The sequence below is a fragment of the Schistosoma mansoni genome, chromosome W (assembly GCF_000237925.1).
Source record: "Schistosoma mansoni strain Puerto Rico chromosome W, complete genome".
Lineage (NCBI taxonomy): Eukaryota > Metazoa > Platyhelminthes > Trematoda > Strigeidida > Schistosomatidae > Schistosoma > Schistosoma mansoni.
Genome location: NC_031502.1, coordinates 47,475,804 through 47,492,093, shown reverse-complemented (window position 1 = coordinate 47,492,093; position 16,290 = coordinate 47,475,804). Strand labels below are relative to the sequence as shown.

General features: G+C 32.0%; 1 protein-coding gene across 1 annotated transcript; it reads left to right on the top strand.

Annotated features, from left to right (window-relative positions):
* Positions 1 to 432: 432 nt before the first annotated feature.
* Positions 433 to 15,412, top strand: Smp_037400 (putative cell division cycle; the record flags this gene model as incomplete). The annotated part of the gene is made up of 9 exons (XM_018789937.1): positions 433 to 455; positions 3,191 to 4,004; positions 4,683 to 4,838; positions 7,171 to 7,420; positions 8,854 to 9,011; positions 9,828 to 10,064; positions 11,678 to 11,939; positions 13,185 to 13,264; positions 14,975 to 15,412. The coding sequence occupies exons 2-9, from the start codon at positions 3,216 to 3,218 to the stop codon at positions 15,410 to 15,412; spliced, it is 2,370 nt and encodes a 789-aa protein (XP_018655330.1). The 5' UTR covers positions 433 to 455; positions 3,191 to 3,215.
* Positions 15,413 to 16,290: the final 878 nt, after the last annotated feature.

Sequence of the window (16,290 nt, the reverse complement as noted above, 5' to 3'; positions counted from 1 at the left end):
TAACTGACGATTGCTTTTTACTTTATTGTGTACACATTAAGAATACCAAATACAATACTTTAAGTAATGCTCATCTAGTTCTATCTGCCTTATATCGCACTATTTCAGGGACGAAATTGTGACTGTATTGCTTTGAGGTTAGTCATAATAACGTTACAAATCTAAGTAGGAATGAAGCCCCTTATATGCCCTAAACATATATAAGACTCGGCACATCCTGCAATTTGAAGGACAATATTTCGTTAACTTTAATTTAAAAATGTTTATGAAGTCAAGAGCCAAGAAGAATAATCCTTTGTCATGAGAAGGAAAACTACTCAGTTATAATGGTTGTTTATCAACGAGTCGCAGTTCCCAAATGGATAGAGGTCGACAATTAATGATTCTTTCCTAAAGGTGGGTTATTTAATTTCTCAAGGCTGTGACCTTCGGGCGTATCGTTTGGCGTCGCACATGTGAGATCGTTTGTTCTCGTCTTCTTTTTCACTGTTAAACAACATACTTATACCATCCTTCGAAATAAATTTATAAAACTGATCAGATGTCCACGAGGACTGACTGACTGTATAGCAGGGCTAGCGCATTATTAACGTCTCTTTCGTTCAAAGAGGAATCCAATATACTTGGTTGTATGAGTCTAAAATAGGAAATGAACTACGGCACCGCTTAGTGAGCTTTGGAAATCTCAAGTCAGAAAATTTGATTCACAAATATGAACAGTAGATTAGCGTAGTGTTAATTATTTCAGGTCAGATGAATCCTTGCGGTTTTGGTATCTTAGTTGAGTACCCCTTATTTAGAGGCTTTGTTGTTGACGGCACTTATCTAACGAGGTAGGCTGTGATTTTTTTGGGAACGACGGTGAGAGGACAATTAAACCACCGAGCTCAGATATCACAACCAAGATAATTCGAAGTTGTATTTCAAGGCTTTCTCCTCGGTCAAATTACACATTTTTACAACTGTTGTAATGTTTTATGCTAGGATAAAAAAATTGATACTTTTAGACATACGTAGCTGTCAATACTTGTCCGTGAGGAAAAGCTGCAATTAGTGGTAAGTGTGATATTTTAAATGCTAGACAACCTTTTACATTTATGCCATTAATGAACTGATTTGGATGCTGTAAAGTTTGACCGTTTTATATCGCTAAGCTAAATTATCTCAAGTTCAAAGTACAAAGGTGTGCTTTGACCTACATAAAGAACTGATGTCTATATAAATAAGAAACACAAATATTCTGTTAGTCTCCAAAAGCGGTATAACCATCTGTGGTTTTGTCAGCATCGGAAAAACATTGTGCGTATTTGCCAAACGCGTTGAGATGTTAGGATGTTAGACGACTCTGTGTATTTGATCATTGTTGTCTCCGAAGGATTGCTGACATCCAGTGGCAACACCATGTTAGTAATGCAGAGGTTCAGCATGGTGTGTCCGGGCACAGCGACGATAATTCACTTGGTGTCACTATCTTAAAACATCGACTTCGATAACTTGGAAATGTTCTATGAATTTCGTCCCAGAGAATTCCTCGTCGTGCATTATTTGCCGACGCTGAGACTGGTTGGAAAAAGCTGTGAGGTGGTTAGTGTTTGACATGGTGTCGTTGTATGAAATAAAACTGCACGGGATTGGCTTCTGTCGGACCTTCACTAATACCTGGTTGGGGTCCGAGAGATGGTGCAACACAGTGGTTAGAGACGTTATCATATATGACTCAGAATAGAAGCCAGTGGCGATCCTGCTGTAATCTTCTTTCACTTTCCTCATAAAAAGTGGCCGTAACTTCTATAACTGAAAGAATTTTTTCTGGCTGTACCTTTCTGTTTCCCCCGCTACTATTATTTTTTCACTACCATACACTAATTTGTTGTCGTTGTCGTTCTTCTTTTATACGCACCTTACACTCTTTATCTCTTCCCATTTTCATTGTTATTGTGTGGCGCATATGTAGCTGGTCCCCACCCTTGTACCAATATTTATGTGTTCAAATAGAATAAAATAAATGTCTATCAAATGTCAGCTAATACCTCGTGACCTATCCGTCTATCATTAGGTTACAACATGGTTCGTTGAAGTCAATATTTATTTCATCTATCAACGGCATCGTTCCAAGGAATCCAGTGATTGGGGAAGTATTGCCAATACCGAAAGCATGACAGTCGCGCATACTTGAGAGCGGAAACTTTCATATCTTTATACATTTATGGTATGTGCGGACATGCCTGCGCTTTCCATAACTACATGTACAGCATATTAACAACCGCATTTATCTATGCCAATATGTATATCACTGGAACGTATGTATCTTTGGTACCTACATTTGAGTATATGCATATGAAGCATACTTGGGGATAGCTTCCACGTTTTTCCACTGGTGAACTCACTACTAGCTAATCAGCCCTTTTGGTTTGCATAAAAGCTTCCTAAAGTGATAGGAAAAGTAGTATAGGCCAATAAGAATACATCTGCACTACTTAGTGTGGGTCTAGTTAATTACCCATACTACTGATATCAGAATCCCTATATACGCATATTCTCCAGCGTCCAGTCACACTGTCATCTCAAAGCCCTTCTCTCATTGAAGAGCCATGGGGCTTCCCCACTTCGTTGGGCGGGTAAATGAAACTGAACTGACTAAGTTGAGCTGTACAAGAAACTTTAGTATTCTTAGTTGGGGTTTTGAAATAAGTCAAAATTGTTCTCATTAGCTCAGTTGAATCCGTTGTATCGACTTAATTTCAAACATTCGGTTTTATTACACATTTCTCCTCCTACCTTTAATTTTTCTTCGCGTTCCTCCTTAGTTCTTCACTGCTTGTTATCACTATTTCCAACTTTCTAAATTAATTTAAATAATGACATCGCTAACATGTAGACACGTACCGTTCCACACAATGTCGCTAGTTTTTGTTGGATCCACTTATATCCTCATTTTGATTGACATTTTATATTATTTTGTCGTATATTTTGATGTAATTACAAAATATCCGACAACCTGGACCTTTGCATTCTTGCATAACACCACATTTCAATATGTTTTTAAATAAGTTTGTTGTTTAAACGTAAGTTTGATACTCATCACGTTATTGCCTCAAAGTATTGAGTAGCTAAAATTATTAGTAATAATTTATAGTCATACTAATAGCATAACTTTGGATTGTTTATCATCTTGCTGCTTATTTTCTAGATAAAATCATTTCTCATTGTATAATATGGATGGAAGTACAGTTATTGGATTTCCAATTTCTTTATGCACCGTCCAAGGAAACATATTACAATCATTTTTCGAATGTCAACTTCGAGGACTTCGTCATAGCTGTAAATGGCTTACAGATTTATTATGGTCTTTAAATCTTCCCATAATATCTAATCCTGATAGTGTTTTCTCATCAAGCAATGTCTATCAAAGTATTCCACCAGATAAGTTGACCACATTTCTACTCGCTCGTAGTTGTTTTGATACACAAGAGTATGATCATTGTGCGGAAATATTATCTCATAATTTTGAAAAACCAATTCATGATAATCCAAAAAATTTCATTGATAAATACGGCCATGTTTATTATTTCCTATATATATACTCACGTTATATGGCATGTGAAAAACGTCGAGCTGATGATTCAGTAGAATCACGACTTGTTTTAAAACAAGATGAAGAGACAAAATCATCATGCATATCTATGGCTAAATGTAATAAAGAACTTTTATCAATAAAGTGTGAAATCGAACCGTATACAAATAACATAAATTTATCGAATGAAATGAGAACAGTTAATAAAATTGGGGATTCTTTTCTACTGTATGTTCATTCTTTGATTTGTCTTCGATTGGGAATAAAAGAAACTGCTGCATCATTGTTAGTTCAAGCTATTAATTTAAATTTTTATCTTTGGCCTGCATGGTATGAATTGGTTGATCTTATAGAGAATAAAGAGAAAATGAATTGTTTAAATCTTCCTACAGATGATGAATGTTGGATGAGATATTTTTTTGAGGCTAAGGTCAGAAACATTTCATATTTATTTCGATCCTTTATGTTATATATTACTGTTGATTGTTTTTTTCTATCCAGTACACAGATCGTTTTCATTCGAAATTCATGTCACCTCATTTTCTACTACCTAATAACTAGAGCTGTTTTGTGCAGTGTAGCTGGAATACTTGATTCTTTACATAAAAATCTTAGGATCTTGTTTTATTGTGCGAAATAACTTCTCATAGTGCTTCAGAATCTACAATCATCAGTTCTAAAGAACCTTGGAGTTTTCTAAAGTTGAATAATATTGTTATTTTTAGAATGCTTTGTATGTGAAACGACTCGTTTCTAGGCTAATTTCAGATATGGCAAAACTTACTAGCCCATAAATCTGTAAATGAATCACATTTCTAGTGAGAATTGGCTCCAGAAATTGTAGACCGAATTCATACGCTGTCCTAATGTATAAAATGAATATGATTCTATTGACGGACACTAAATACTGTGTTACGTTCGAGCTGTGGGTAACTTTGAGCTAACTCATCAACCCACCAAAGTATTACTTTTACAATATAAAAATTTTGTTATACCTATAATGTTGCTATTCGTTTTTGTTTGAAGTGATGATATTTATGTAAATTCTCAACACCACTTTTTGATTATTCGTTTACCAGTAATTTTAGAATCTTTTCCCTATTAATAGGTGTTTTTGAAACTACATGAAGGCGAAAGAGCTTTAGAAATTCTATTAAAACTCTCGGAAAGTGGATTTAGTAGAAGTCACAATTTGCAAGCCGAAATCGGCTTAGCATACAATGAATTACGCGCTATGGAATTGGCTAAGAAACAATTCAAACAGGTAAATATACATCAAACTGCTTTTACCATAAGTTTTAATTTAACTTCAAAACACTAATTGTATCTAATTCAACACAACGTATTCAATCGAAAAGATGGTTTAGACCAGAGACTAGCATCAATCAAACAATCATAAAAGCCAGTAAAAATTGTAAATATATTTCGTTCTAGTTTGTGGCTCTAGAGTACTCATTTATGGTCACTCTATCAGGTATTTGACCCAGAATACTCAGGAATCGTTTGGAGTGCGTTACTTTTATGTTACTGAATTAGAATCTTGTGATTCATAATTTTAGCTGATTTTCACAGCTCCACCGAAATTCATGGTAAAGAAGTTATTCAGTAACTAAGTTCTAAGTTTATGTTTAAGTGCTGAACTGTGATTATTATTGTTGTTCGAAGATTGGTGTTAATTGCTAGGTTATCCAGTCAAAATACATGGATTAGAGTTCTAAATCATAACCGGATGAATGAATGATAGATATTTAACTCCATTCGGTTTTGGTTTCATGCTATACATTTGACTTTAAAATATCTTAATGAATTGAAGTAGTATTATGAATAAACAACACTGCTTTTAGATTTTTTCGGTGTAGTTATAAATAACTGTATTGCTTATCTGAGTCGGAAGGTTTTCAGTTGTAAGACAGATAAAGATACTTTAAAGTTATTTAATTTGTTAAGTGAATCATTCTATTAAGGACAAAGTGGTTATTCTTGAATACCTTATAAATCAAATAAATTCTTCTCAAGATACTAATATATTTTAACGGTGTTCAGGAATGTAATTTAAAATATAAATTTTGTTCTATACTGAAATTTGTACTTCAGTGAGTTTCGATCTTTCTATTGCACACTTCATCCTAACATACCTTTCAAATATCGAATTGTCATCCACTAGCATATGTATAAGAGATAAATTATTTTTCAGGAATCAAGTTATGTCCTTCCTTTCTTATTTGATTATTCGTCTAGTTATTGTTTTTGGTCACCTCTCTGTGTTAACTATTTTACATGGCATTAAGTTTACACCGAAATCTCCACTAGTCTTCTCAATGGTGGCACAAAACGTTTTAGCCCTTTATTTACTTTTTCATATGTCAAAATAAAAAGGTATCACAGTGCTCAACTTCTTTTCTTACCATCATTGTTAACTTCTCAGGAAACACCGATTGAATACTCTTTTTTGTCACCTTAAGAACTACGGATTCATGTATAAACCTAGTAAATATATCTGTATTATATGGGTCAGTGCTATTAGTCAGTTTTCAAGATCAAAATGGGATGAGTTTTAATCCTTGACTAATTGCTCACTAGTCAATTTCTGCAAATATATATATATACAATGGCATGCTCAAGCTTCTGGATCATCAATTTTCTAGATGTGGATAAATTGCCATCACTTTTACAGTTTTTTATTTGGTTTAGTTAACAATTCATATCTGTTAATCGCTTGTACTCATATGTCTTTATAAAATTTCTACAACATATCACTAGTCTAATTACTGAGAAAATCAAAAAACACTCGGAGTGATCTGAATTATATCAGATGTATTCGGCAAAGAAAAGGGGTGTCACGGGAACTGAAATGGTTATAAACACTTATGAATTAATATTACTGGCTACAAATCATATTAAAAATTTCATACATATATTTTTTCGAATATTCACAAGTTAATTTCTTACAAAACTTCAGTTGCAGTTCTGCGTATTTTCTGTTGAAAATTCTTTATAATAATCTACTGTATGTCATCGACTAAAGCGAGAATTACAATATAATTTATTTACATTTGTTTCGTACAACCAGATCCCTTAATAAATTTAAAATCAACAAAACAAGGTTTAGAGAATAAAGTCAATCCATTTGGTTTCACGGCTTCTAATCAGTAGCAAACAGCCAAAAAATTGCAACGATTAATATAATTATAAATAAAAGTTCAACATATCTTAGTTAGTCAGGTTAACATGAGTGAATTCATGTCATTTCTCAAACCCCGTTGTTTTTACTTCTAAGAAATCTTACCAAGATTTAAATAATTAATCTCATTGTTGTCGAACACAGTGGATAAAAGGCAGTGAAAATCAAGATCAAATATTTGTAGAAGTCTCAGCCATTGAAATCAAATAATTTCAACGTTTCGCTCAATAGCCTAGTCTGAGCTTCTTCATAGGAGATAATCCAAAATCTAAAATCACCCAATAATAATCCAACCGTTAAAATTTTTCAAAATGTAATTCTATTTTTACTATATATATATATATATATATATATATCCTAAATGGTTATTTTATTGTATCCAATTCGTTCTGTTTTCTTCTTTATACTGTTACAGTTATTCAATGCTTGCCCTTGTCGATTAGACAACGTGGATACTTATTCAAATGTTTTATTTGTATGTGAAGATTCAAATGAACTGGCTTATTTAGCACATCATTGCGTTAATTTAGATAGATATCGTGCAGAGACTTGTTGTGTTGTCGGAAACTTTTTTGGACTGCGTGGACAACATGAAAAAGCGGTTATTTATTTTCGGCGTGCTCTTAAATTAAAACCAGCTTATTCATTAGTCTGGACATTAATTGGTTGGTCGGTTGTTTTAATATTAATTATTATTATAAATTCAGTTTGAATTTGTTTAAATGATCTAAATTGGTAACTCAATGGCGTTTAAAGCGAATGGTACTGAGTACGAATCCTGGAGTGAACGTCAACTCGAATGCAGATTAATCCAGCTAAAGAGTCCCAATTAAGATGAAACGTGTGTCCTGAATTCCACTGCTAGCCATCATCCATCTATCCTATATCAACTGTTATCATTACTTGATTGAACTTGAAGATATTGAATAGATTTTCTTCATTGTTCATTTACATCTATGTTTCGTATTTGTACAATCTTCAGTGTCTATTTAGTAACGTGAACCGTTTCTCCACCTGACACTGTTTTACGACAGAAGTTATATAATACAAAAATAACGGTTATATAAATCAGTAGCTCCAATTATATTTTTAGCTAATGATGGGTAAAATGAAGCGTTGTTGTCGAAACCTTATAAATTACTGATTATATCACTGATAGGTTCTAGTAAAACAATTTCTTTATTGATAAGTTACAATAGATAGCTTTAATTTGAATAATACACTCTTTGTAGACTGGTTAAAAGTTGACTTCTTCAATTAAGTACTTGACAAGAAATAGTATGGATGGTAGTTATTGGTTATTATCCAGGACGTGCGTTTCGTCCTATTTGGGACTCGTCAGCTGAATGTACCTGCATCTCAGAGTTGATGTTCACTCTGGGACTCGAACCCAGTACCCTCGCTCCATCTCTGCTTACCATGCTTGTGAATTAAGGCTATATCGAGGCAATACGTACAGTATGCACATATGCCAATTAGAGACTGACCAGTTGCAGTCCTAACAAATCGATGGGAAGATTCAAACAAACAATACTAAGTTGATAGTTATTGGGTTTGTTTATTATTCATTCGCATTCATTTTTTACTTGATAGGTTCTCCAACGACTGTATCTGGTCAGTTTGTGATGTGGTAACATGGTATAAAATATATCTATATAGAACTGGGATTTTTCGATTCGTCGTTAATTTCCAGTTAGGGTCCTAGAGATGGTACAGTTCAGTGTCTTAGGATGTTATCCGATATGGCTCAAAATAGAAGCCAATGACGGTTCTTCTGTGGTTTTCTATCACTTTCTTCATAAAAATAAACTTATGATCGGATTAAACAGCTTAAATTGTTTTCGTGTAGTAGTGTGATCTATTTGACCATATCTGTCCACTTACTTGCTGTTCAGTTGATCTGCATATATATATATATATATATATATATATATATATTCATCGTAGTATATTGTGTTAATGGTATATGTAATAATTCGATTCGAAGTTTTGTAATAACACGTTTAAACTGAACCATGTTTCTTCACATTTGGTTATCAGCAAAAATACTTTTTTTGTATGGTCTTCAAATCATTTGTTCGCTTATTTTTCCACTAAGGTCATGAATTTATGGAACTTCGAAATACAAATGCTGCAATACATGCTTATAGACAAGCACTTGTTTATAATCGACATGATTACCGTGCATGGTATGGTCTTGGGCAAATGTATGAAGTATTAAATTTGCCATCATTTTCACTTTATTATTATAGGCAAGTTTCAATATGTCAGAATATTAAATGTTTACTATTTATACAAATTAATGGTTATTACTAACATAGTTTAACGATCAGTAATTTGTATAAAAGTTTAAAAATCGTGCATAATTTTAGTGAGGTTAAACGTTTTTTAAGCATTTTTTCATTGCTTTTATGATTTATTTGTCAGATATGTATCATCATACATGACTGATTGACTGTAATGCTTGTTTAAACTCACTTTCAAGTCGATTCACTGTTTTGTTGTGATTTTCCTCTTGCGAATTTGAAATACAATATATGTTTCTTCATTTTTATCATTTATTGCCTTGGTACTTAAGTTTTGGATTTCGAGGCCAAAGAGCACTGGATAGTTCTTTTATCTTAGTGTAGGACTTAATAGTACACACCTATGATCTCGCCACTTATCAAATCCAGAACCTTCAAATCTCTCGATAAACACCTAACCGATGATACCATATCAACTTCAGCCAATTTGCATCAATTATCCAATGGAATTAATGATAACTGTTTCAATCGTAATATGTTTATTGCTTGATAGCTTTTGAAATGTACCTTTTGGTTATTTTTGGACAATTGAAATTGAAATAAATATCACTTGGTTGCATTTTAAGTTCTATAGGTTCTGTATGTATCACTTCTTTTTGGTCTATTTAATATTAAATTTATTTAACAATAAGACTGACTATTGTAACCCAAGTATCAGTTGTGTTTACTTGCTCAAACCTTAGTGTATAATACTGTACTACATTAGTATAGATTACTAATGTTTTTCTTCTTTTCCTCCATTTCTGTCTTTTTTTATGGGTCATTCAGAGAAGCTCAGTATCTTATGCCTACAGATTCACGTTTAATTGTAGCTTTGGGAGAGATTTATGGCAGACTTAAAAGATTTGATGAAGCTAAAAAGTGTTATTGGCGTGCATATTGTGTTGGTGATATAGAAGGTGAAGCATTGATGCGATTAGCTATCTGCTTTGAAAGATGTGGTGAAGACGCGGAAGCTGCCGCAGCCTATACAGAATTTATAAAATTATGTCAACGAAACGGTGTAAGTTGTCTCTTAGTGGTGTTTATATATATATATATATATATATATATGCTGAGATGTTTTAAGAACAAAACACAAGTATCATTTCTAGTTTCTGCTATAAAAAATTATTAAAGGGAGAAAATATCATTCTAAACTGAACAAATGAATACTATGAATTCAGTTGATTCTTTTTCTGAAATGTCATTAAAGCTTAAACGACATTATTCACAGAATACAAGGAGTTCATTGAATTTACAATTAATTGATCACTAAGTAGTGATCAATGTAATGTATGTTAAGTTATTCTTAATACTGTTTGAATTCTATCAATCAAGTTGCAATGTAGTCTCAAGTCTAAATACCCCGACATTATGTGCACTATGTTGTGATGTAACGCGGTGGTTGCATTCTCCTCAGCCATATACAAACTAGTAATTACGAAATACTATTATAAGTACTGACGTATTCGGAAATTGTTAGGAACAAAAAATTGAAATTTGACTCAAGTTAAATTAATCTTACATATGATTGGTTTAATAACTCTCACATATTGGTGGATAATTTTATTGCCCGATAAACTCCCTGATCTGTGATCATCATTAAAAGAAGAAATTTTTCCACGTCGTTCCCATCATTAATGACAGTATGATGGTTGAAAGGCGAACTATTAGCTCATTTTAAATACAAAGATCAAATTTTGGCCTCCTTATTATTGTTATCACCTCAATAATACTTAGTAGAGCAAAATTATATTTTATCGAGTCATTAAATTATTCTCTCAAGTCAGACGATAAACAAACCTTTCATCGTCATATCGTTCAGGTAAATACTTATTCAAAGCAACCAGTTTATATAAATATATTTCTAACCAGTAAGTTAAATGATCCAAATCTAATTCATCCAAAAATGTTTTGTTTTTGCAACTGTACCATTATGCAATATATGCGACCTACACTATGATGCATAAATTTATATAACTGTTGAAGCTTCATTTAATAGCTAAAATATAGTAACTAAATAGTAAACTTTGTGAAACTTCGCGATCATTTTTCACCTAGTTGTGTTATTATTATTTTTTTTGAATGATAAATCTGCCTCATACTTGCAACGGTTTTACGATACATACCCTACAGTAGCTGATTAAAACAAATAACACAGTCTAAATAGTTTAGTTCTCAGACCAAATTTACTAAAGAAAGATTATTGTATTCATAAGTTTCTTAATGTTTTAAACTAAGGTAGTTCTTTCATAAACTTCTTCCTGTTTAAGGTTAAAAATTTAGGACGAAACGGCCGTCCAGGTTTTCCATGGTGGTCTAGCTTCAATTGACTCATGATTTCAACTATAAAATGACTGAAATCTCCAAAAAGAACCCTTCTAATGACAATTTATTTATTTAAGAATAATAATAACAAATAGATTACATCTGAATTTATAATGCCATAGGACTCATCATTTAATGAAACTACAGGAATAATGATATATCTTAATGTAGTTTATACTTACAATTTCCTTCATAATACCAGGTTTTAATTATTTTAATGTTATCATTCAATATTTACTAATGTAATTAAATACTTTATACAATTTCATTATTTCGTTTTAATCTCTTTATTGCTTCTTGACCTAGGTAAATGAACAAATAAATTTAGCTATAGCTTATAAATATTTAGCAAATTATCATTTACGTAAAGGACATTATGAAGATTCAGCTTTAGCTGCTAATAAATGTCTTGAATATCCGGAAACACGTGAAGAAGCTAAAGCTATGCTACGTCAAATTACAATATTAGCTGGAGATATTGAACAATTAACTCCATTAGATTCGGTTAATAATATCGATATACATACTGAAGAAAGTAAAACTGATCATTGTGAATATTTAGATCAGAGTAAGTTTTTAAATTAAATTAGTAATTCTATTTATAACTAAGTGGATACAAAGTGGAAATTATTGCTTAGACTCATTATTAATCGATACATGGAATAAAATTTATAAAACTTGAATCTACCATTCCTTTTCCAACCAACTTTCCTACGTATTTGATTTTGTTTTAGTGTATTACATCACACTACTTATTAACACCCAGTAGTTTGAATGTTTTAGACAATTGTTTTATGGTCTATGTGCTGTAACGTAGTATTCGTAACGGATTCCATATTTTGTTCAGTTCTCCTCTTATTCTAATATTTAATTCATTTTTCGTAATCCCAACAGTACTTGTTCTTCCACCCCATCATGCATTCTGCCTTGTGTCTACTGCTTTCTAAGATCCTGTTTATTTTGGATACCTTACCGAACTATGTGCTTAATTTGTTTTCACTAATATTTGACAACCAAGTACTGTTTTCTGATTCATAGTATAGATTATAATTTAATCCTCATTCACTTATTTGGAGCATACATTTTCTTTGACTGAGCTTTTGATAGAGTAATCAGCGCCTGGAGTCCTTGGTTGGAAGTTTATAAACCATTAGTGTGTGTTGTTTACTGTTTTCAGACAACTATCATCTTTTTTTCCAGCATTTCCTGCTTGGCTCTTTTTGGCTTCAAATCCTCGCATAGATTCTGTACAATCAGTTATCCTTCATTACTTTTTATCTTAACACAATGTTTATCTTTAACGCAATGTTCGCAACGAATATATTTCCGTGTTGAAATTTTTACATTTAATCATATGATTTCAGTGTATTTATCGTACTTTGTGATTCAAGGTGGTAAAAATCTCATGAAAGCTGCATAAGAATACGATAGAACACCATATCCCATAGAACTCTGTATACTTAATCAATGTGGCCGATATAACATCGCTGTCGGAAACGGCATTCTATTGAAGATTGTTTAAATGTTTTTTTGTAAGATTTATTGCTGAATGTAAAATACAATCATACATAAATTATCTTCATATAAGATGTAATTCTTGATATTAAAGTAACGTTTCACCACAATGCTAAGGTTGTTCCATCCATTGAATTTGTATTGGAGAGTTGTCATTCTCCAACAGATGGCTTTATTTTGAATGTTATCTCTTTTCGAGAAAACGCTTTCCTTCTCACTTCATTATGTGTGTATTCAGACTAAAACATCTTTTATCATTTTAACCTACGGGTATCATTTTTCTGCTTCTTGTTTCTAGACTCACAAACATCAAGAAAAGCAGAAGAATCGGAGTTTTCCAGAACAGAAGTTGCAAAATCTGCTGCGAAAGAAATTCAGGTTTTTCTTTTAATTCATATTTAACAAAATCCTCAGTAATTTAATAATATCTGGTTTCAATTAGGTAGAAGTAATTTACTATCAATTTATACGTTATATTTCATTGGAAAACTGCTTGAAATCAGTCTTTACTACAAATACTGATATTTGCAACAAAACCGTTAGAATTCAACTAAGATGTTTCTTGATAATTGTAATCGACTTATAAATGTTTACGCGAAAAATCTTGGACTGGTAGTTCAGTGGTTGTAGTGATCGACTTTTAACTACTAAGTTACAGGTCTGAAATCCGTTCCATTTACTTCGGTTTGAGTAACTTGTTATTATCACCAGTTCTCATAATTGGAGCATAGCTTGAAGCTAATTACATGAATGCGTACCTGGCAAATGAGTTAGTAAGATCAAATTTAGAAGCTTTAAGTATAACTCTGATACTCTTGTGTTTGATTCATCAAACGGCTTATATTTTCAACTTCATCTAGTTTTTTATTCATAATACCGGTCCTTTATCCAATGTTATCAGCGAGTTAACCGCTTCATTCCCGACTTGACTTTACAACTAGAATTTTGAAAGAATCAATCTGGAAACTACTCATTAACAAGCACAAAATCAGCAAAATATAGGAGAGTTCCGTCTTCTTCCTCATCAGCAGTTCAAAATTCAGACTGAAATATAATAAACGTAGCATTAATTCTTGTTATTAATAGCGTTATAATGTAGTATAATTTCGTTTATGTAAACAGAATTAATAAATCTAATCTGAAACGAGCCAAACGGTCAGTGTGATGGTAAAAGAGACCATTTTGATCTGTGAAATATAAGCTACTTATCAATTTATTTGACTTTCTAACTGCCTATATCATTACTTAATATCCTTTCATATATTATGACATCTGTCAGTTTGGTTACATTTGTAGTTTGAATTCCGATGAAAACTTTGACATTTTTTGTTGTCTATTATGAAATGTAAATGCGTAGAAAATGCTAAACAGTGCAATTTTTTAAAAAGTGGAACCAATTCATTTTAATTTCTTTTAATTGTTTGGTGTTTTTTTGTGTGTGTGTTAAATGTACCTCAACATCCCTGCTAAATTAATCTGTGATAGAAATAAAATGTGATCCACTTGAGAGAAAAATGGAGTACTTTCTCTCAAGTATTGAACAAATTGTGAATAAATCTTCAAGGAATAATGTTCGATCTTTGTCGAACTATCTCAAATCTATTGAATAGATAAGTATTTAAGCAGTCGTTGATTTTATGAAAATGGCACTTTTTGTTGCAGCATCGATTTTATTTTACCTGTACCAGTTTCTAGGTTAAATCTTGATTTTATCTTATAATAAGTTATTTTGTCCTATGTTTTGCAAACTTAATTACACTCTGTATACACTAAAAGAATGTACGGTGTCTTTTGTAGAAAAATTAAGCATTCTTTCTTATAAGGCTTATCCTCATCTCACTCTGGATGTGCATGAAATACAGTAGAGATGCTATGCCTTGTATAATTTGTGAGGTTGGTATAAGATTTCTGCTTTCAAAATGTGGATATATATATATATCAGGCTAATTAAAAAATTTTGTATTTGTAATTAGTAAAAATGTGCTTATAAGACCTCATTATTGTTCAGCAATATTTTCCCTAACTTATCCTTTTTACTTATAGCCCTTGAGTATTTCATTGAAAGAGGCTCTCACTTCTTTCAATGAATCAACAGTATCGAGGAGACTTCATCTTTCCAAGCAAACTCCGTCATCATCAGCAGCACTTACAATCCATTCAGGTCACTTAACTTCAAGCATTTGTTATGGTGAAGATGATACTAATGATAGAAATCGTGCTAGAAATCTCACTTCTATTACTGCTACTTCATCAATGGAATTAATGACTAATGTAGCAACACCGGTTCATCATTCGCATCCACCAACATCACTTCCTTGTGACAATGAATCTTTTAATCATACTACTTGTGAAACACCAATTAATAATGTCACTTCGGCAGTACATTCAAAATTCCGGAATTCTCCGACTACTTGTGTTGATAACATTAATGATAATAATAATAACAATAATAATAATGTACAACTTGAGACATTATCATCAGAACAGGGAGATGAATCAATGGGATATAGTGGTAATGAGACATAGAGAGGACACACACAATTATCGCTTTTTGTAGATTTTCAATGTTCTCCATTTGTACATTAATTAATTTGTGTTGTTTTTTCCAAAATGATAACATTGTAAAGATGTTAGATATCGACTTATAAAAATCCATATATTGAATAAAGTTATGATTCTTTTCTATCTTTTTTTCTTGGTTCATTTTAAAAGTTTTTTTCTGTTTGATATAATTACATCTTCAGCGTTGGAATCGTTATATTTATGTACTTTGGTCATCTTTTTTTGTACTGAATGTTCAAGAAATTACAATTTCATATGTTAAATATATGAGATAAAATATCCATCACTCTCAAATTTCCCAGCAGTATTGTTGGAAAGTGAAGTGTAGTACCTTTGTTGGTCAATTCATTCAATTTTGAACTGATAGTTCTAGATTTTTCTAGCCCCACAACACCTATTTCTGTCTGGCTAACCGAGTAGTATCAAGAACCTTTACATCTAAAGTATACATCAAAGCTGAGTATACGGATATGTAAATGTAAATAAAGTACTGCAAATAATTGCTGGAAATCAACATTTCATGGTGTTCTCTTTAATTCAAGGATAGAATATTTCATCACATTTGGTTTAATGATCAGAATTACACCGTCGATAAATCTGATTTACTATGACTAATGTTACCTACTAAAACTAGCAATTTGTGTGACATCAAGATAGTAATTTATTATGTTAGATACTGTTATCTATCCGTTTATCCCTAACCCCTTCGTGATCGACAGTTTTGCTAAACATTTAATTGTTTTTTAATAGTTATCGACAAGGAAAAAGCGATTTTCGCCTAAAGCAATAATTTTGTAGCTACATTGTTCTATCATCAATATGCATATTCCTATTAGCATTGA